Source organism: Corylus avellana, chromosome 6, assembly GCF_965113065.1.
Source record: "Corylus avellana chromosome 6, dhCorAvel1.hap1.2, whole genome shotgun sequence".
NCBI classification, from domain to species: domain Eukaryota; kingdom Viridiplantae; phylum Streptophyta; class Magnoliopsida; order Fagales; family Betulaceae; genus Corylus; species Corylus avellana.
The window spans coordinates 830,119-846,877 of NC_142495.1; the positions used below are offsets into that span (position 1 = coordinate 830,119).

Sequence of the window (16,759 nt, forward strand, 5' to 3'; positions counted from 1 at the left end):
GGCACCCTTCCCACTGCCAAACGCCACCCTACAACACCATCCACACCGTCTTCCACACCAAATGAAAAACTCACATACAGCTTACCTCTAAGTCCTTGGAAAACCCATAAGTTCAAGCACCGAGCTTTGGTTGGTACAAAACCCACTAGTTCGAATCTTCTGATACGGCCATGTTCAAGTTCTAGTATCAAGTTCAACAGTTTTGACCTTTCTTGGTTTTCTAGAGGAAAACCCAGATTTTATTCAACCTCTGATTCATCCTCCGAAAATGAGAAAAACCAAAATCCTAGTCATTACCCAAGTCAAAACCCTGATTTCAAGCACCAAGAATTGAGGGACCAACGGTAGACCGTGACCTCTCGGCATTGGCCAATGAGACCAGAGAAGTTTTTGAGGGGAGATGAAGACCATGTATGGTTAAGTAAAGGTATGATGCACTATATCTGCTGCAATATTTAGACAAACTGTTACTGATGTAGGAGTCATCATCATCATGAATATGCTGAGCAATCGTGATCGGAATAGGTAGGTTTAAAATGAGGAAGTAATAAGGCCCAGTGTGTTCAAATTGGAAAAAAATTAAATAGAACTTGGCTAAAAAATTGATAAGCAACAATCAGTTGTTAAAGTCCACAGCTTTGAAATAATGGATGAAAAACAGATTCAGCTCATGTGAAGGGTTTTGAATAGAACCGTGTTGATATGACCACAGCATCTATAGGGCTTCCCGTATGAATTTTTCTGTGAGAGCTATAGGAAGTCCCATCACGGTATCAGTAGTCCCCACCTGCCAAACATCAAACCCGAGCTTATCTCAGAAGACTTGGGGAAGGTGAGTATCAACTCCTAGCATGTGACAATGGGCAATAATTGAACTTATCAAACCCTTGGCCTATCATAATCAAGTCAGTAATTCAGATAAGACCCTTCCATTTTTTTTGTAAGTACGTCCAAGCCAGAAAGGGAAAACAACTAAGCCGAAATAGAGGGGGGAGGTGGATCTTTGTCTCTAAGAATTGAGATGGAGGGAACGGGGGGATATAGGAATGTGGCCACCATTTTTGGCTGTGACCCATTGTGCTGCGTGATGGGTACAAAAGTTTGAATTTTTATTGACATTCCTAGCTTCCCAAGAGAAGGAGGCTGGGATAGTGTCAATGATGTCTGAGATTGTTGGAGAGATCCTCGAGTCTTGGATAAAACTGGGATTTTGTATAGATAGTGCTACAACAAGGGAGTCTCCTTCCAAGATGAAGTGATCAAGTTGGAGAGAGACTGCCAATGCCAATGCTTGATAAATGAGAGAAGTGATCAAGATAGAGGTAATCTTAATCATCCAACATGCCGATGCTTGATAAATGAGAGAATGTGGCAAGAACTGCATTTTTGTTTGCAGAGAACATAAAGAATAGAAAAGAAACTTTAATAACTCATCGACAGAGCATATGAAAGGTTTTAACTGGGGATGTGGGCCCACTATTCTGGTAAGTTCTTTGGAGTGGCTTAGGGTGCCAGAAAGAATTGAGTGCCGAGTGGCCTGACCAGATCCTCCAAAGTGGGTGCATGTGCATACATGTTTGTGTTTGTGTATGTGTGAAGGAGAGATAGAGACAGAGAGAGCTCTGCTGACCACTGCTTCCACAAAAGGCAATGTCATTGGATGTTCCAGCATCAAACCCCCAGCAACATTGAGTGTAATTCCCTCGTGGATCTGAGTACAGCTCATCCATCAAGAAAGTTCATGAACAATATCAGCAAAGCAAGTTGCCTGGAAAAATAAAATCTGACAGCAGAAAGAATATGGATGTTAAGAATTTTACCAGGCTATCAATGGCCTCATCTGGTATGTTATAAAAATAAACCTGTACACCACACCCACGAATATTAGTCTTCCAAAGCTAATTATAGAGGTATCTTCTCCAGGGAAGGTAACAAGATGCTCAACTCAGAACCTCTAATTACAAACCTAAACAGAAGTTATTGCAGAAAATGTGAACATTGAAAGTACCATGATGTCAGAACTTCTATAACGAAGTATTATGATTTTTTTTTGTCTTGCATGAAACTAGGTATTAAAATAACTTATTTCAAACCATAAAGATTGATCATATGTGCTCGACCCATGTTAGTTTGAACAAGTATCTAACTAGATAGACTCAAAAGAATGGGAACAAAATATAATAAAAGAGTACCAGTAGCTTCTTCATATTTAGATAAATGCAATTTAAGATGTCCTTAGAGCAGGTTGGCTTAAAATCATTTAATTGTCACTCATCACAAAGAGCACAGCTAAAATAAAAGTGCTAGCAAGCTGTACCTCTGCTCTGTCCCATCCACCTTTTCTTTTTCCAGTCTTAAGATTGGTTACAAGAACAGATCCTACCACAGCTGCCTGACCGCCAGAATATCCTGCAACCCACAAGTATGTAACCATCAAATCCAGCTTAACTTATTAACGTAAAAAGGTGAGAGTGAAGCCCATTAAGCAAACCTTTGATAAACTCCCGTGCTTCTTCCTTGCTTGATGGTTTTTCCCTGATTATCCCTTCATACACCACCACCTCAAAATCAATTAGATGGAGCAGTAAGAAATAACCTTGAATAAGCTCTACATGCCAACAATACAAAAGACAAAGATGCTCTATTAATAGTAGTCCACAACTTTAAAAGCATAAATGCAAAAGGTCAGTTTTAAAAACAGAGGTACATTCATGACTAGAGATGTGGCTTATGGGCTATCTTTTAGAGGTCCGAACCAATGCCAATTTTTTTTTTTTTTTTTTTTTTTTTTTTTTTATTTTTAAAAAAGGGTCATTCAGGCATTGCCTAAGAGAGGGTAGAAGGATCTAGTTTATGCAACAATAAGGTACATTATCAATCAGGCAGTAACTAAAGAGGAATCAAAACATACTGTATCTGCAGTAATTAACAGTGTTGCGTGAGCATCCTCCTTAAATTGATCAGTACTTTGGAGCCTTGATACAATGGCATCTGCCTAATAAGAAAATCAAGATAAGGAGGTTTAGTGAAACTTCTCGTCAACAAACGAGTCCAAAAGACAAACCAGGTACTGAAAATCAAAGAAACATTGGGAACAGATGATGTTCACAAGATGAAAACAAGGTGCTGAAAACATTTTAACATACGTAAACAGAATTATAGAGTTTAGCTACGAAGACACGATTTAGTGAAGAATGAGGTGTACTAACCCATGCGGCCATGCCCCAACACAAAATAAGTTTTTCTCCAATGTTTTGTACAGCCCACCAGAATTTGTTCCAATTGCTATTTGAAGTCATTCTTTATTCAAGTATTTCACCTTGTATCTCTCAGTTAATCTCATCTTTCCTCACAGCATGTCTCTCTTTTTCCCCTTAATATCATTAAAAATCCTTGACATTGTCTGAGGATGATAAATTGATAATTCAGAGGCCATTTATAACATATAGGTCGTGTCTCCTAGACATAGTTTTCCTCCAAAATGAACTATTAATTTGACATCTGTACTTAGAGCATCTGATTCTTACATGCTCTGTTAATCCTATTAAAAATGTGAGAATCACATGCTCCGATGACAAATATCTAATTCTTCCAACTTAGTTTGGATGAAAAATGTGACAATCACATACCCTTCTCACGTGAATTTACCATAAAATATACAAACATATGCACAATATTAACACCAGGTTTTAAATGTTTGCAACACGTTGAGCTCCGATTCCTAGTTATTATAAGTCATAAATCTCATCCAAAAGAATCAACAGCATCTACATTATACTAGTGAACCATGTATTACTTACTAGCCGTACATCCCTAAGATATTCATCAGCGAAAGAGAGCAAACAATTACGTCATACCTTCGCTTCGGCTAGAGCCATTACCAAATCTTCTGGCTTTTCCTTCCTAATAACTTTCTCATCTATGTCTGCAGTCTAATTCATAAGCCAAGTTAATCCTCTATAGCTCCACCCTAAACAAAGAAAAAAAATAGGGTTTCCATTACTATAAACCATACCATTATTGCGAACTCATACCCCATCTCGGCTAAAATTTGTCGGCGAGCCATCGATGACGAACCCAAGATTATCTGCCATTAAACATCAATTTCATGCTAATTCAACTCTTTTGGACCCGTTTGTTTCAGTGAAAACTAAAAATCAGGTAAAGAGAAGACAGAGATAGGCCAAATTTGGCTACAGTGCATGTAATTTACCTTAAATGCGGAACTGTTCATAGCCATCTCTCTCACACGCGCCGCTTGTAGATGCGATTTGCGTAGTGCTCGAAGAGTTCGTATACTTTTGTCTTTAAATATGATATTTTTCACACTCATTTACTACATTAAATGTCTTAATAGGTGACATACTAGATTTTCTGTCTTATAATGTCAACCATTTTAAAAAAATAAAAGTATAACTTACTTAAAATAACGGTGTGACATAAATATAGGAAATGAGTTTGGAGATAAGCATTACTCTATCATTTACATGCTAGTAAAAAATGACAATTTTTAACCTAATCCCCATGACCACGACAATGAAAAGGACGTTGTGTTGTGTTATCTTCGTTGTTAGATGAGAGGTCATTCTTTTCTTTTTTCGCATATGCATCCATGCTCTTGTGAATGAACATACGGCATTGCCTCAAAATTAGGACTGCCAATTTTTTACAAATATCTTAAATTTGATATAAACTTATTGACTTAACACGAAATTAGTAATAAAGTTTAGGGTTCTAACAATCTGATATATTTAATTAAATAAGTTATATTATAATTATTTAATTTATATAGCCTCATTATCACGTCTCAACACAACCTGAGTATGATTTCAATTTTACTAGAGTATTGTAAACTCAATGTTACTTCTATAAAAGACAGTTCATTAAAATAATAATAATAATAATGATAATGATCTTTGCTTTTAATTTGATGACTAATTTTTGTAAGAAAGAGAGCAAATAAGTAAGCACAACTACGATTGATCTTCCTTGGTACACATGTAGGACAGAAGAAAAGCTTATTACATTCAAGCAAAGGTAAAATAGTAGCAAAAATGAGAACCGTCTAAGGCTGTTGGTTGTTAAATGCCAGATACTTTTAGAGGATAAATGGAACTTGTTTCTAGCGTTGGGAATTATTCTTGGGTTCTTCAACCTGCAGGAAAAAAATAAATAAATAAAAAAAAAAATTCAGAGTTGTAGGTCCTTACTCAAAATTATAGGCAAAACACTGATCAGTCCATGTTAAGATTCTTGTAGAAAAAAGGAAAAAACTTCAGAGCATAGAATCTATTTGTGATTTCCATTTGGGTAAGGGACACGACTTATTATTAGAGTGGGGATTGAGTTCGAATTATATCTTTGTAATTCACTTTTCAGCTTAATATTTTGGGATAATCGATAATCTTAAAAAAAAAAATCTAGAGCCCATATAATTTTTTTTCTAAAGACTGCTAGTCCTGAAAGGCTAGAGGAGAAAGTGTGTTACCTCTCTTCTCATCAATTGTTAGTGTTATTTAATCCACTGCTTCCTCCAATTTTCCTGTAATTAGGAATAGGCACCTTCCCTGACTCAATGCACTTGATGTCCTCTAAAAGGATCTCATACTGCCTCTTCACTTCCTCTTCAGTTGTCCCTCCAATCACATTTGCAATATTCTGCCAACGGTCTGGTGTTTCCTTGTGATATACTGCCAAAGCATTTTCAAACACTTTGTGTTGCTTTGCCGTCCAAGTCGTATTGGAGTTGGTAGATCCCATTTCTTTAAGCTGAGATACCAAAGCAAAGAGAAGGTGTTGTGAATGATGGGTTTTGGAGACAGAATGAAAGAGGAAATTGAAAGGAAAAACCCAAGGCTGGGAAGATTTGTGGGGAGGGAAGCTGGTAAGACAGATAGGGGGAAATATGGGTGAAGACTAAAGACTGAAGACTCGAGTCAATGGAATGCGGATGATGAGGAAACACTTCACAAAGAAAAACTGGAAACTCGTCTGCAGAGTGTACGTTAAAATAATTTAGAGTCTTATAATATGATTCCTAATGTTTCCAAAGATGGTCAATTCCTTCATTTTCAAGTCTTCATTAATATAATACGAGTGGTATATATGTTCGTATATAGTATATATAATTTAAAATAAAAGCATGTGGGGTTTCCAAGTATTAAATTCATTAAACAATCTTGAAAAAGATTAACCCACTAACCTGTAATTAAGCTCACCAGCAGAAAAATTAAAGTGAGAAGTCAAAAAAAGGTCCCACCGAGACTTGAACTCGGGTTACTGGATTCAGAGTCCAATGTCCTGACCACTAGACCATGGGACCGCCGTTGGTTGGATTAATGACAACCTTTTTACTTGTTTACTAAACCAACAATTTGAACGTTTTCGCTCCCTCTTTGATTTATGGTACCGCTTTAGACAATTGGCAACTAAGAACCGCCCTCAACTCAATACAATTGCCAACGAAAAAAAGCTAAAAAATATATATCGAATCCCAATCCAACTATCAATAATTAAACATTTTTAATCAGATTAAAGAAAGCACACATATATAATCAGATATACATACCCCTGGTGACCTCCACCGGCGGTGAAGAGAGTGAGGAGAGCTTAATTTGAATGATGTGGCGAAGAAGCTTCAGCAGCAGCGCTACGAGCGCGTTGAAGGACAAGAAATGGGACGCGCTAGTCATTGGCGGCGGCCACAACGGCCTCACAGCTGCTGCCTACCTCGCACGCGCCGGCCTCTCTGTCGCCGTCCTCGAGCGCCGGCACCTCATCGGCGGCGCCGCCATTACAGAAGAACTCGTCCCCGGCTTCAGGTTCTCCCGTTGCAGCTACCTCCAGAGCCTCCTCCGACCTTCCATCATCAGGTAAGTCTCAAATTATTACGATAATCAAATTTGGTTAATTGCAATCAATCAATTTAATTAATTACGCAACTGTGTTTGTTTTCTTTGATTGCGCTGGATGGAAAGGGAGTTAGAGTTACGGCGTCACGGATTGAGGCTCTTGAAGAGGAGTCCGTCCTCGTTTACGCCTTGTTTGGACGGTCGTTATCTTCTACTGGGGCCTGATAAGGACCTCAATCGCTCAGAGATTTCGAAGTTCTCGGAACGAGACGCCGATGCTTATCCAAGGTTCTACACCGTGATCTCGCTCAGTTCAATGTTAATTTGAGTCGCCAATTTAATCCAACTTTCTGGGAGTGTCAAATTAAAAAGTCTTTTAAAATTTCAAATAAAAAGTTGCTATTAAATGCGCCTTCCTTTTCTTTTCTTTTGTTTTTGACGTAGCGGAAACGATAAAAAAGAAAAGAAGAACAGCGTCTTCAATTCTAAAACTCAACAGGCTGAGAAATTAGCTTTGAAAAGCAAAGAAACTCTGAAATTTTACTAATATTCAAAAACTCTCTTCTTCAATACAGTCAAATTTGGATAAAAATTAACTACAAGTCGGTTTGTAGCTAATTCTTACAAACCAGTCTAATAAAACACCTGTATTCCTAAAGCATGTGAGAACTTATTAATGCTATTAAAAAAAGAGAAATGAATTGTGTCAATATTTTTCCTATATTTTCTTCATCTCATTTTACAAATCAACCATTAGATTTGTACACTTATGTGTTGAAAGGAATTGCTTGGGCAATGTTCGGAGGTTGTCCTTCATCAGCTTTTATGTTCTCTGATCATGAATGGTATAACAAAGACTCAAGATTCCAATTCAGTACCCCGTGCTGATACCATGTAAAAATCACTGAAAATGATTGGAAATGGTGTATGCAATCATTTATTTAATATTCGAACAAAACTTTTGTAAACTATGTTGAGCATTTTTCTTTCCATAATATGCAGGTATGAAAATCAGCTAGAGAACTTCTGTAAATTCATGGATCTGCTTTTGGATTCAGCCCCTCCTGAATCTTCGCAAGGCGAGTCGTCTTTTAAGGATAAGTTCAAGAATAGAATGCACATATCAGCTTTTTGGGCTCGTTGTCTGCGGCAGGCTGTAGCCTTGGGCCAGAAAGATATGGTGTAAGAGTTCTTGTTCTTGATGTGTAGTCGTTTTCTTCTTGTGTTAACACTTTGCTTGGTGGTTTATATGTTACATTTAACTACAAATGACATTTCCTAATTGGGAGTCTCTCTTATATACTTCATGTGTACTTGGATTGCGCTCCTTTGCGCTTTCTAACAAGATTGAATTAATTATTTAAAAAAAAAAAATTACAATTGGTATAATAGGGGATTTACTCTAGTTGAGTCCATGTGGATTCCATATATTGAATGATGTAAAAATTATGAACTATGGTCTCAACCATTTTATGATATGTATTTATTCGCTTTTGACAGGGACTTTATGGACCTTTTATTGTCCCCAGCTTCAAAGGTTTTGAATAACTGGTTTGAGGTTGTCACTAAAATCTTCATTTATTTGAATTTAATCCTTTAAATTTACGGACTGTAATTGTCAAGAAGATATATTATTTCCATTTGTGTCAAGAGTGAAGTTCACTTTTCTGTTTTTATTTTTATTGTTATTTATAAGTAATCAAAATATCTTTAAATGTGAAAGGCGCCCCTGTTACACATGAAGTATATATAAGAAAACACCTAGCTAGAAGGAGAAAAAAGTGCAAGAAAATATTGATAATTAATTACCAAAGGAGTAACAAAAGCGGCTGTCCAAAGATATAGAGTATAGAAAAATAAAGACTTAATCTATTCCAAAGTCTTCTCACAGTTTTCAAAACTTCTATTTTTTCCCTCCATAGACACCACAAAAGGCGCGAATGCACCATCTTCTGCACAACTACACTTTGAGCACTACCGGCAGTTCACCAACATGCATGTAAGTCGACTACTAGTCTAGGCATAACCCAAGACAGCCCAAATCGACTAAAGAAAAAAATCACATAATGCACATGAAACCTCACAATGGAGAAAAAAATGGTCCAGAGACTTATGCAGTTCACCCCTACTCATCAAATCATGCCCATTTCTCATAGTTCACCCCTACTCATCAAAGGGTTTTCCTAAAGGTTTGGAATATACCCTTTTTGGGGCCATAATTTAGGATGATAATGTTCTGATGGGGCTTATGCAGTTTTATGTTTATCAGTTTATCGAATGTGTATTATTGATTTTGCTATTTACAGACAGGTGTTCTGAAGGCAACCCTTGGAACAGATGCTGTAATAGGAACTACGGTAAGATTTATTCTTAAAAAAATCGAGCAGCATTAATTTGAGCAATTATTCATTCTATATAATACAAATAGAAATGCGCACACCCTCAAAAACAATATGTCACTCTTTCTGCTACATTATAACTATTAATGTACCATTGACCTCCTAAAATTCTGCAGGCAAGTGTCCATACACCAGGGAGTGGATATGTTTTACTTCATCACGTGATGGGAGAAACCGACGGTGATCGGGGAATTTGGTCGTATGTATCTCTAACGATGGCTTGAAGTGTAATTTGTTCATCAAAGAAATCTAAAATTCATCAATTATCAGTAGCCAACTATTATTTTGTATACTTGAATGCCAAGGAAAATGAAGCAGTGATATATAATAATTCTAGTCTAACTGCATGGGGCTAGTTAGATGGCAAGAAAATAGGGCCTAGCACAGGATAGCAACGTCATAATTGGTTTTGGAAAGCGGAAGAAAGGGATGCTGCATCCTGTAATAACTTGATGACAAATAAACTTGATCATTTGGGTAAAATTCTAAAAATATGTGTGACATTATGTTTTTGAGACTTCCATCAACTTCAGCAAACTTCACATTTGGAGTGAAATTTGCAGAAACAATGCAGCATTTTGCATCTCTAAAGCATTATATATGTTTCTTAAGATCATATTCCATGCCCATTTGTTGGTCAAGATTAATTTAGTACCTTTCAGAAAAATCCCAAATTAATGTTTTCTGATTTTCTCATTAAGCTTGGTAGTTATTGAGTTACCCATCATGTATTTAGATTTATACAAGTATGACTTATTGCTTCAAGCCCTTCTTAGAGAACAGGTGTACTTGAAAACCATTGTTTCCTGTAGGTATGTGGAAGGTGGGATGGGTTCAGTATCCTTGGCTATTGGTAATGCTGCTAGGGAACATGGGGCTCATATTGTCACAAGTGCAGAGGTATAATATGTCTGGAATCACTCCTAGAAACTGTGTCAAATTTTGAAAAATTTGTGTGCATGTTTCAGATAAATTGAAATAATGGAATGTATTGAAACGGGTGGGCAGTTATGGCATCATGGAAATACTGTTCACAATTTGATCTTTGGATTTGTTCTGGTAATATGTTGAAAGTTGCATTACTTGATGCCTCCATTGGTATGTCAGCATGCGGAGGTTTTGTCCTATTGCTCGTTATGAATCTGAGTGCCTACTGGGAGAAAGACCTAGAGCTTGGGACCTTTTTCTAACTAGTGACCAAAGTAGAAGTTTAGAAGTGTGGATTTGACCATCAAGTAGGTCTCTTATTGCTTCTGGTCAAAAGAATTTAGACAATGGTACATCAAACACCCCTAAGAATTCAGATGACAATGATGTGAATGCGGAATTTAAATGTGATATTCTCTATATATTCTTTAATTCAGGGATCACTGTGAATTAGACTAGGAGTAATTCATCTCAAACAATTTTCTTCTTTGTTTCTTTAATATTCTTCAGCTTTTGTCTTCATACTTTATGGGGCTATTTTTTGCTACCATTGACTTTTTCACATTTGATATTTAGGTTTCGCAATTGTTGATTGAAGACTCTGGTGCAGTGAATGGGGTTAGTTTGCTATGTGGCTTTCCTCAATGAAGCCAGTTTCAAAGCTTGGCTAAACTGATTATTCTACACTTGGTTAACATCATTTAGGTATTGCTGGCTGATGGTACACTGGTGCATTCTTCAATTGTTTTATCAAATGCAACACCTTATAGAACTTTCATGGTATAATTTTCATCCTGCTCATTTATTTTGTAAGTACCATAAACATACACATGTGATATTGTAATTATAAGAAAGGCATTTAGATTAAATTTCTGAACCCTCTCTTCTGCATGGATTTAATGTTGATCATGGGTTTTGCTCGTGTGACACAGGATTTTGTGCCTAAAAATGTTCTTCCTGATGATTTCATGCAAGCTATTAAGTATTCTGACTACAGTTCTGTAAGCTCCCTGTATGACTTTATTTACAATTAGACAGTCCGTGCATTCACCTTCTATTCTGTGTCACTTTGTCTGATATATTGGAATGCTTAGGTAGAAAAACACACATGCAAACAGCTTCTTGTGTAGTGTAGTCTATTGAAGAAGACTGATGTAACGTGCAATTCTATAATACTTGAGATTTTATCATCAATTGAACTTGGTCCAATTGTAATACATGATTGATTGTGGGATGAGGCTATGATCATTGGTAAAGGCTTGAGGTGTTTGCTTTCATCATAGTGTTATTGGGCTCAGTTGTCTAAGATTACCATCCTACTTTTCTTTCTACGGACTATCATTACCAAAAACCATTGGTTTATGTTGCTTCGCAATAAAGAAAATGTTAGCAATCTATCAGCCTGAAGGATATAGAAAATTATGGTTGACAGAAACTAGGACCGTGTAGTAAATGAATTAAGATGGATAAAGTAAATATCACAAGAAGCTTGAATCAGCTAAATCCTCTGGTGTGCTGTGTACTTTAGTTCTTTGTTATCCTCTGTAAAAGAGTCTGCAGCAAGATCCCATATCATCTCATGAACTTGAAAGTACTACAAAATTCCATCATTCTTGGAAGTCTTAAAATCTTGAAATCTGCACAAAGTTTACAGTAGTTTGTAATAATGGTAGCATCATTTCTAGTACATGCAAATTGCCAAATGAGCATATAAAGCAAATTGTGAATTGTTGCGGGACTTCTTTCCTAGTACTTTAAGTTACTTCCACTGTATGTGGCTCGCATCTACTGAAACAGGGAACTACAAAAATAAACTTGGCAGTTGATAAATTGCCCCAGTTTCAATGTTGCAAGCTAGGCCATCCTGATGCCGGTCCTCAGCATGTTGGCACCATTCATATTGGTTCTGAAAGGTGTGTGCTACTATCTCAGCTTAAATAATATCTGGGTTCTTGATCCTTCTTTATTTTTTTTCTTCTTGTTTGATCTATGAGACAGTTAACTAAGAGGTCATTTGGGAGTCAATATTGTTGATCTGTAATTTTGGGCCTCGGAGCCCAAGCCTGAATAGAGGAGATGAATCATAAAATTGACAATGCACTAAAGTTTGTGCTTATTCTTTGGCAATTTGTTTTGAATAGGGTGAAAGGTATAGCTGAACTGAATAGCTGACCCAAAAATATTTGATGACAATAGTACTCTGTTTAGATGCACATTTAACCTGCTATCGCATTGGACTAAACTCATCTAAAGTGGTTCAGTTTTTGTTAATTTTTTGACTTTGGAAGAAGGGGAGGTGTCTGGTGGACGATTGGCTCAAAATTCTGCTGATTCTCTTACCACCAACATCAAGCAGGTTGAAAAGGCAGAAGAGAGTTTATGCAGCTAACCCAATAACTGTACGGGTAGGGCTGAGCATGCTAGTAGACATGGCGGCTGTTGCAGTTATGGGATCAACTTTTGTTGACCCGTTTGGATAACATTCCTCACATGCTGTTCCCCTTCCCAAACATACTATAACAACATGAAAGTGAGTGGTAGCCTAAGATGAGAGTGAATGGTAACAGATTTATTTGAACTGTCTAGTTCTATCATTTAATGGTCAACTACCTTCAAAAGTTGAGTGATCCTGTCAATCTTCAATATAAAGGGTTCCTACCTTTAACTTTAGATCTCAATTGTGCACCTTAACCTTTATTTGTGACATGTAGTATTTGAATATAATCCCATGCATTCTGATTCCTGTTCTATCGCTCTTCTCAAGTATGGAGGAGATTCATGCAGCCTGTCAAGATGCTGCCAATGGATTACCATCACGAAGACCAATTATTGAGATGACCATTCCCTCTATACTTGACAGGACTATATCTCCACCTGGTACTTCGTCTTTGAGGCATTTTTGTTATCTTATTCCTCGTAACATTTTTATGTATGTTGTTAAATTGATGGGTTCTGTGCACTTACATGGTTTTCTATACCAAAGGCACAGAAAGTGCAGTAAAGCTCCAATTCTCCGTTCACTCTCATGTTGGTCATGAAAAAGATATCCTACCAACTGATATTTAGCTTCTTACTCTTCTAGCAATCACACACACACACAAAATTTTTCCTGTTTAGCCTGCCTTTGATTAATTTGCAAAATGCATCTCTCATATTCTTTATATAATTTTAATTTATGTTTATGTATTTTTACATTGTAATTTTCACATCAAACCTTCTGCCTGTTGTTGTTAGTCGATCAAGCTAATTGTGTATCTTTTTCTCCTTTATAGATATATTCAAAGTAAGATGATGTCCTAGAATAAACCTGAAATGTTCTTAAATAAAAATGGAAAAGAAGAGGAATAGACTAGTAACTAGGATTTCCCCTATAAGCTATTGTATTAAAACCAAACCACTTTGCGGGAAAGCCATATTTTCAATGATTTTTTCTACATTTTGTTTTTCGTAGTAATGATGTTCTTTCATGGTATGGACTAGGAGCATGGTCTAGAGTTGTTTTCATTCCACTTTTCTGCTTGCTCATTTTCCCTTCACGGTTCTCCTTTTTGAATTATTTTTATTGTCATAGATATTTCTATTTACTTTTCCACCAAGTATTTCCAAATCTCTTATTAAGCTCTACTGTATCAGCCTGGCAAGATTTATCTGTATAAAATTTGATTTCAATAGCACGCTGAAAGAATCTTTTTTTTTTTCTTTTTTTTTTTTCATAGGTAAGCATGTGATCAATCTGTTTATTCAATACACACCCTATAAACCATTGGACGGTAGCTGGGGAGATCCTGCTTATAGAGTAAGTTATATTTTAGAAATTGACACACTGATATCCGTATTGCAATTGCTTCCTCTTTCCTTTTAGAGAGTCTCCAACAAGGATATGTATTTCAGCTATTCAAAAAGTACAATTTTTTTATTTTTTTTATTTTAGCTACTATTTTTTCAATACACACCAACATATTATCTATTCTCATATCTACTTTCTTTAAATATTATTTATCATTCCATTTTTATTATATTCTTGCCAACACTTATATTTTCAAACATTCATCTTTTCTATCATTAATATTTTACCAACGGCCATATTTTCTAACGGTCGTATTTTCCAATGGTCGTATTTTTCCCAACGGTCATAGTTTTTTTTTTTCTTTCAACGGTCATATTTTCTTAGGGTTATATTCTCTCAATATAAATCAGATTACTAAGCCATAAATAGGGCAAGCTATTATAGTGTTTCATACATCAGAAATACCATCTCCTTTTCACAATTCTGTTAGCTTTTTCTTAATACCCCAACAAACAAACCCAAACAACCAATCTTGCAGACTCATTCAAACACCCAATCAAAATCAAGAAAAAACAAATTTAAGAACACAAAAAGAATTGAACACTCACATATTGAGAAACTAAGAGAGGCAGACGACTGTCTTCAGAGCTACACATAGCTCCTCAATTGCCTCTTCTGGCTTGACATCCATGTGAATACCACTACTATGCCCTATATTTCCTCACCCCTTTCCCTTTTTCCCCAATAATTTCTACACCCAAATCCCCACATTTTCCTCATTTTCTTTCTTTTTCCCAAGAATTCAATCCTGGAATCTATTTTCCAATTCTATGTCTGGGAAAAATGGCCTTTTGGGAAGAGAACTAGATTTTGATCAAGGAGGAAAGAGAGATGACATGATCAGAGGAGGAAAGGGGAGCGACAAGGAGAGATGAGAGAGAGAGGATTAAAAAATTGGATACATAAGCAACAATGATTGTTCAAATATGAAGCACTGTAGCAAAATGTGTGTTTTTACAGAATTTGGAGATAATCTGCTAGAGGGGACTTTGAGGCCTTATTAGTTAAATTAAATTTTTATAGAATTTGGTATTTTGGCTATGCTGTTGGAGATGATCTTACATAAAACGTATTCATGATTCATCATTTAGAGTTCTCGTTTGGTACCACATTAGTTAAATTTTGCCTCTACTGATCTATAAAATATGCTGGATGGCAGATCTTCACTGTTCCTACTAATCCTTGGATAACTGACTATTATTTTCTTTGTAGGACTCATTCGCTCAAAAATGTTTCACCTTGATTGATGAATATGCCCCTTCATTCAGCTCGTCAATTATTGGCTATGACATGTTGACTCCACCAGATCTCGAAAGGGAATTTGGCTTAACAGGTACTTCATAACCACCAATTTTGGCCTAGGAATTTAGGCAGATGTTCAAGCAACTAAATTTGGGGTCTAATTGGCGCTCTATGAAATTGTTCAAAATTACGATTCCTTTTCCAAGTTTATTGCAGTAAGAATTGGACTAGGATTGTGATTCTAGTGTTTGAGTGACAAATATTTGGCAGCTGAGTCGAAATCCTAAATGAAAGAGTAATGCTACTTTTAATGCCCATTGCACACTAATTGATGTGACATATTTTTAGTGGCTTTTTTTTTTTTTTTTTTTTTCATTTTTAAGTGGCTCTTATAAAAACTACTTAAAACACGTCACATTAGTCAGCATGAAATGAGCATAAAAAGTAGCATTACTCTAAACGAAATTATTAGTTCTTGCTTTGAAAAGAAAAAGAGTAGTTAAATGCATCACAATTTATTGGTCAAACATAAAAGGGGTTTATTCATTGTTAGCTTCAGTTGAACAGTTAAATAATGTTGAAAAGTGTCTGCATTAAATCATCAGAAATATAGTCCGTGGAAATAGGAATTTTTGAGATCTTATTATTAGTATTGTTCTTCTTCCTCAGATGGACGAGCTTGATAAGTTGTTACCTCTGACTCTTATTCTTAAAAATTAACTTTTCTGCTCATTATATAATTTCACGAAGTTCCTATTTTTTATACAATTCTAACATTATAATATCTCATGAAATCCTCGGTTCTTAAATGATTTTCAACAGGAGGAAATATCTTCCATGGTGCTATGGGATTGGATTCTCTCTTCCTCATGCGACCGGTAAAAGGATGGTATGTTAAGTATTATTAAATTATTAAATTAATTATTTTCGATTAGTTTAGACTTTTAAGATAATTGATAATTTAACATGGCAAATCATACAAAATATATATAATGACTTATGTTAATTTGGAAACAAAGGTCAAATTATAGGACTCCACTCCGAGGGCTGTACCTGTGTGGGGCTGGCGGCCATCCCGGTGGTGGTGTGATGGGTGCACCAGGACGTAACGCTGCACAGGTAGTTCTTCAAGATGTAAAGAAACATTTGAATTGATATACGGGATCATTCGCAGCAATACGGCCTTAAGGCCTTTAATGTTTTTAATTTCTTTTATCCTTTCGGTAGGATTTTCTTTCATTTATTTTATGGGTACCCAATTTTCTAGTTGTATCTTTATACAGCAGAATAAGAACGGCAGATCAAATTGCCTTTTGTTTTTATCTCCCTCAGAAGTAGACAAATAGATTGGAGATTCGTAACTTCAAAATTTGGATATTTAGGATGAGGCCAATCGATTTACCCCAAATTGGTTATTGGAGGGTGGCTGAACAACCCATCGTTAGAGTGGCCAAGCTATTCATTTATAGGAGCGGTATTCATATGTTGAGTCA

General features: G+C 36.1%; 2 protein-coding genes, 1 non-coding gene and 1 pseudogene across 7 annotated transcripts; 1 reads left to right on the forward strand and 3 right to left on the reverse strand.

Moving 5' to 3' along the window:
- Positions 1 to 39: 39 nt before the first annotated feature.
- Positions 40 to 4,317, reverse strand: LOC132187165 (uncharacterized). Of its 4 annotated transcripts, XM_059601369.2 has the most exons (9): positions 4,214 to 4,317; positions 4,016 to 4,087; positions 3,858 to 3,932; positions 2,912 to 2,995; positions 2,492 to 2,561; positions 2,318 to 2,409; positions 1,821 to 1,862; positions 1,631 to 1,711; positions 40 to 787 (listed from the first exon to the last, which is right to left on the reverse strand). In XM_059601369.2, exons 1-9 carry the CDS (start codon positions 4,238 to 4,240, stop codon positions 716 to 718), a joined length of 615 nt encoding a protein of 204 aa, XP_059457352.1. In that variant the 5' UTR covers positions 4,241 to 4,317; the 3' UTR covers positions 40 to 715. The 4 variants fall into 4 exon arrangements, with proteins under 4 accessions (XP_059457352.1, XP_059457351.2, XP_059457353.2 ...); XM_059601368.2 differs by having other exon boundaries at positions 40 to 1,711; XM_059601370.2 differs by lacking the exon at positions 4,016 to 4,087 and having other exon boundaries at positions 40 to 1,711; positions 3,858 to 3,970; positions 4,214 to 4,307.
- A 756-nt stretch (positions 4,318 to 5,073) lies between these two features.
- Positions 5,074 to 5,760, reverse strand: LOC148584763 (transcription factor RADIALIS pseudogene; annotated as a pseudogene). The gene is made up of 2 exons (XR_015912709.1): positions 5,489 to 5,760; positions 5,074 to 5,155 (listed from the first exon to the last, which is right to left on the reverse strand). The product of XR_015912709.1 is annotated as a transcription factor RADIALIS pseudogene (transcript).
- A 490-nt stretch (positions 5,761 to 6,250) lies between these two features.
- TRNAQ-CUG (transfer RNA glutamine (anticodon CUG)) lies at positions 6,251 to 6,322 on the reverse strand. The gene has a single exon. It is a non-coding gene; the product is annotated as a tRNA-Gln (tRNA).
- Positions 6,323 to 6,505: 183 nt separating this feature from the next.
- On the forward strand, positions 6,506 to 16,590 carry LOC132186223 (FAD/NAD(P)-binding oxidoreductase family protein). The gene is made up of 16 exons (XM_059600083.2): positions 6,506 to 6,872; positions 6,978 to 7,139; positions 7,854 to 8,033; positions 8,352 to 8,409; positions 9,158 to 9,208; positions 9,367 to 9,449; positions 10,063 to 10,150; positions 10,754 to 10,795; positions 10,883 to 10,957; positions 11,110 to 11,178; positions 11,975 to 12,090; positions 12,942 to 13,054; positions 13,894 to 13,973; positions 15,237 to 15,357; positions 16,089 to 16,155; positions 16,286 to 16,590. Exons 1-16 carry the CDS (start codon positions 6,619 to 6,621, stop codon positions 16,419 to 16,421), a joined length of 1,695 nt encoding a protein of 564 aa, XP_059456066.2. The 5' UTR covers positions 6,506 to 6,618; the 3' UTR covers positions 16,422 to 16,590.
- The last annotated feature ends 169 nt before the right edge of the window (positions 16,591 to 16,759 follow it).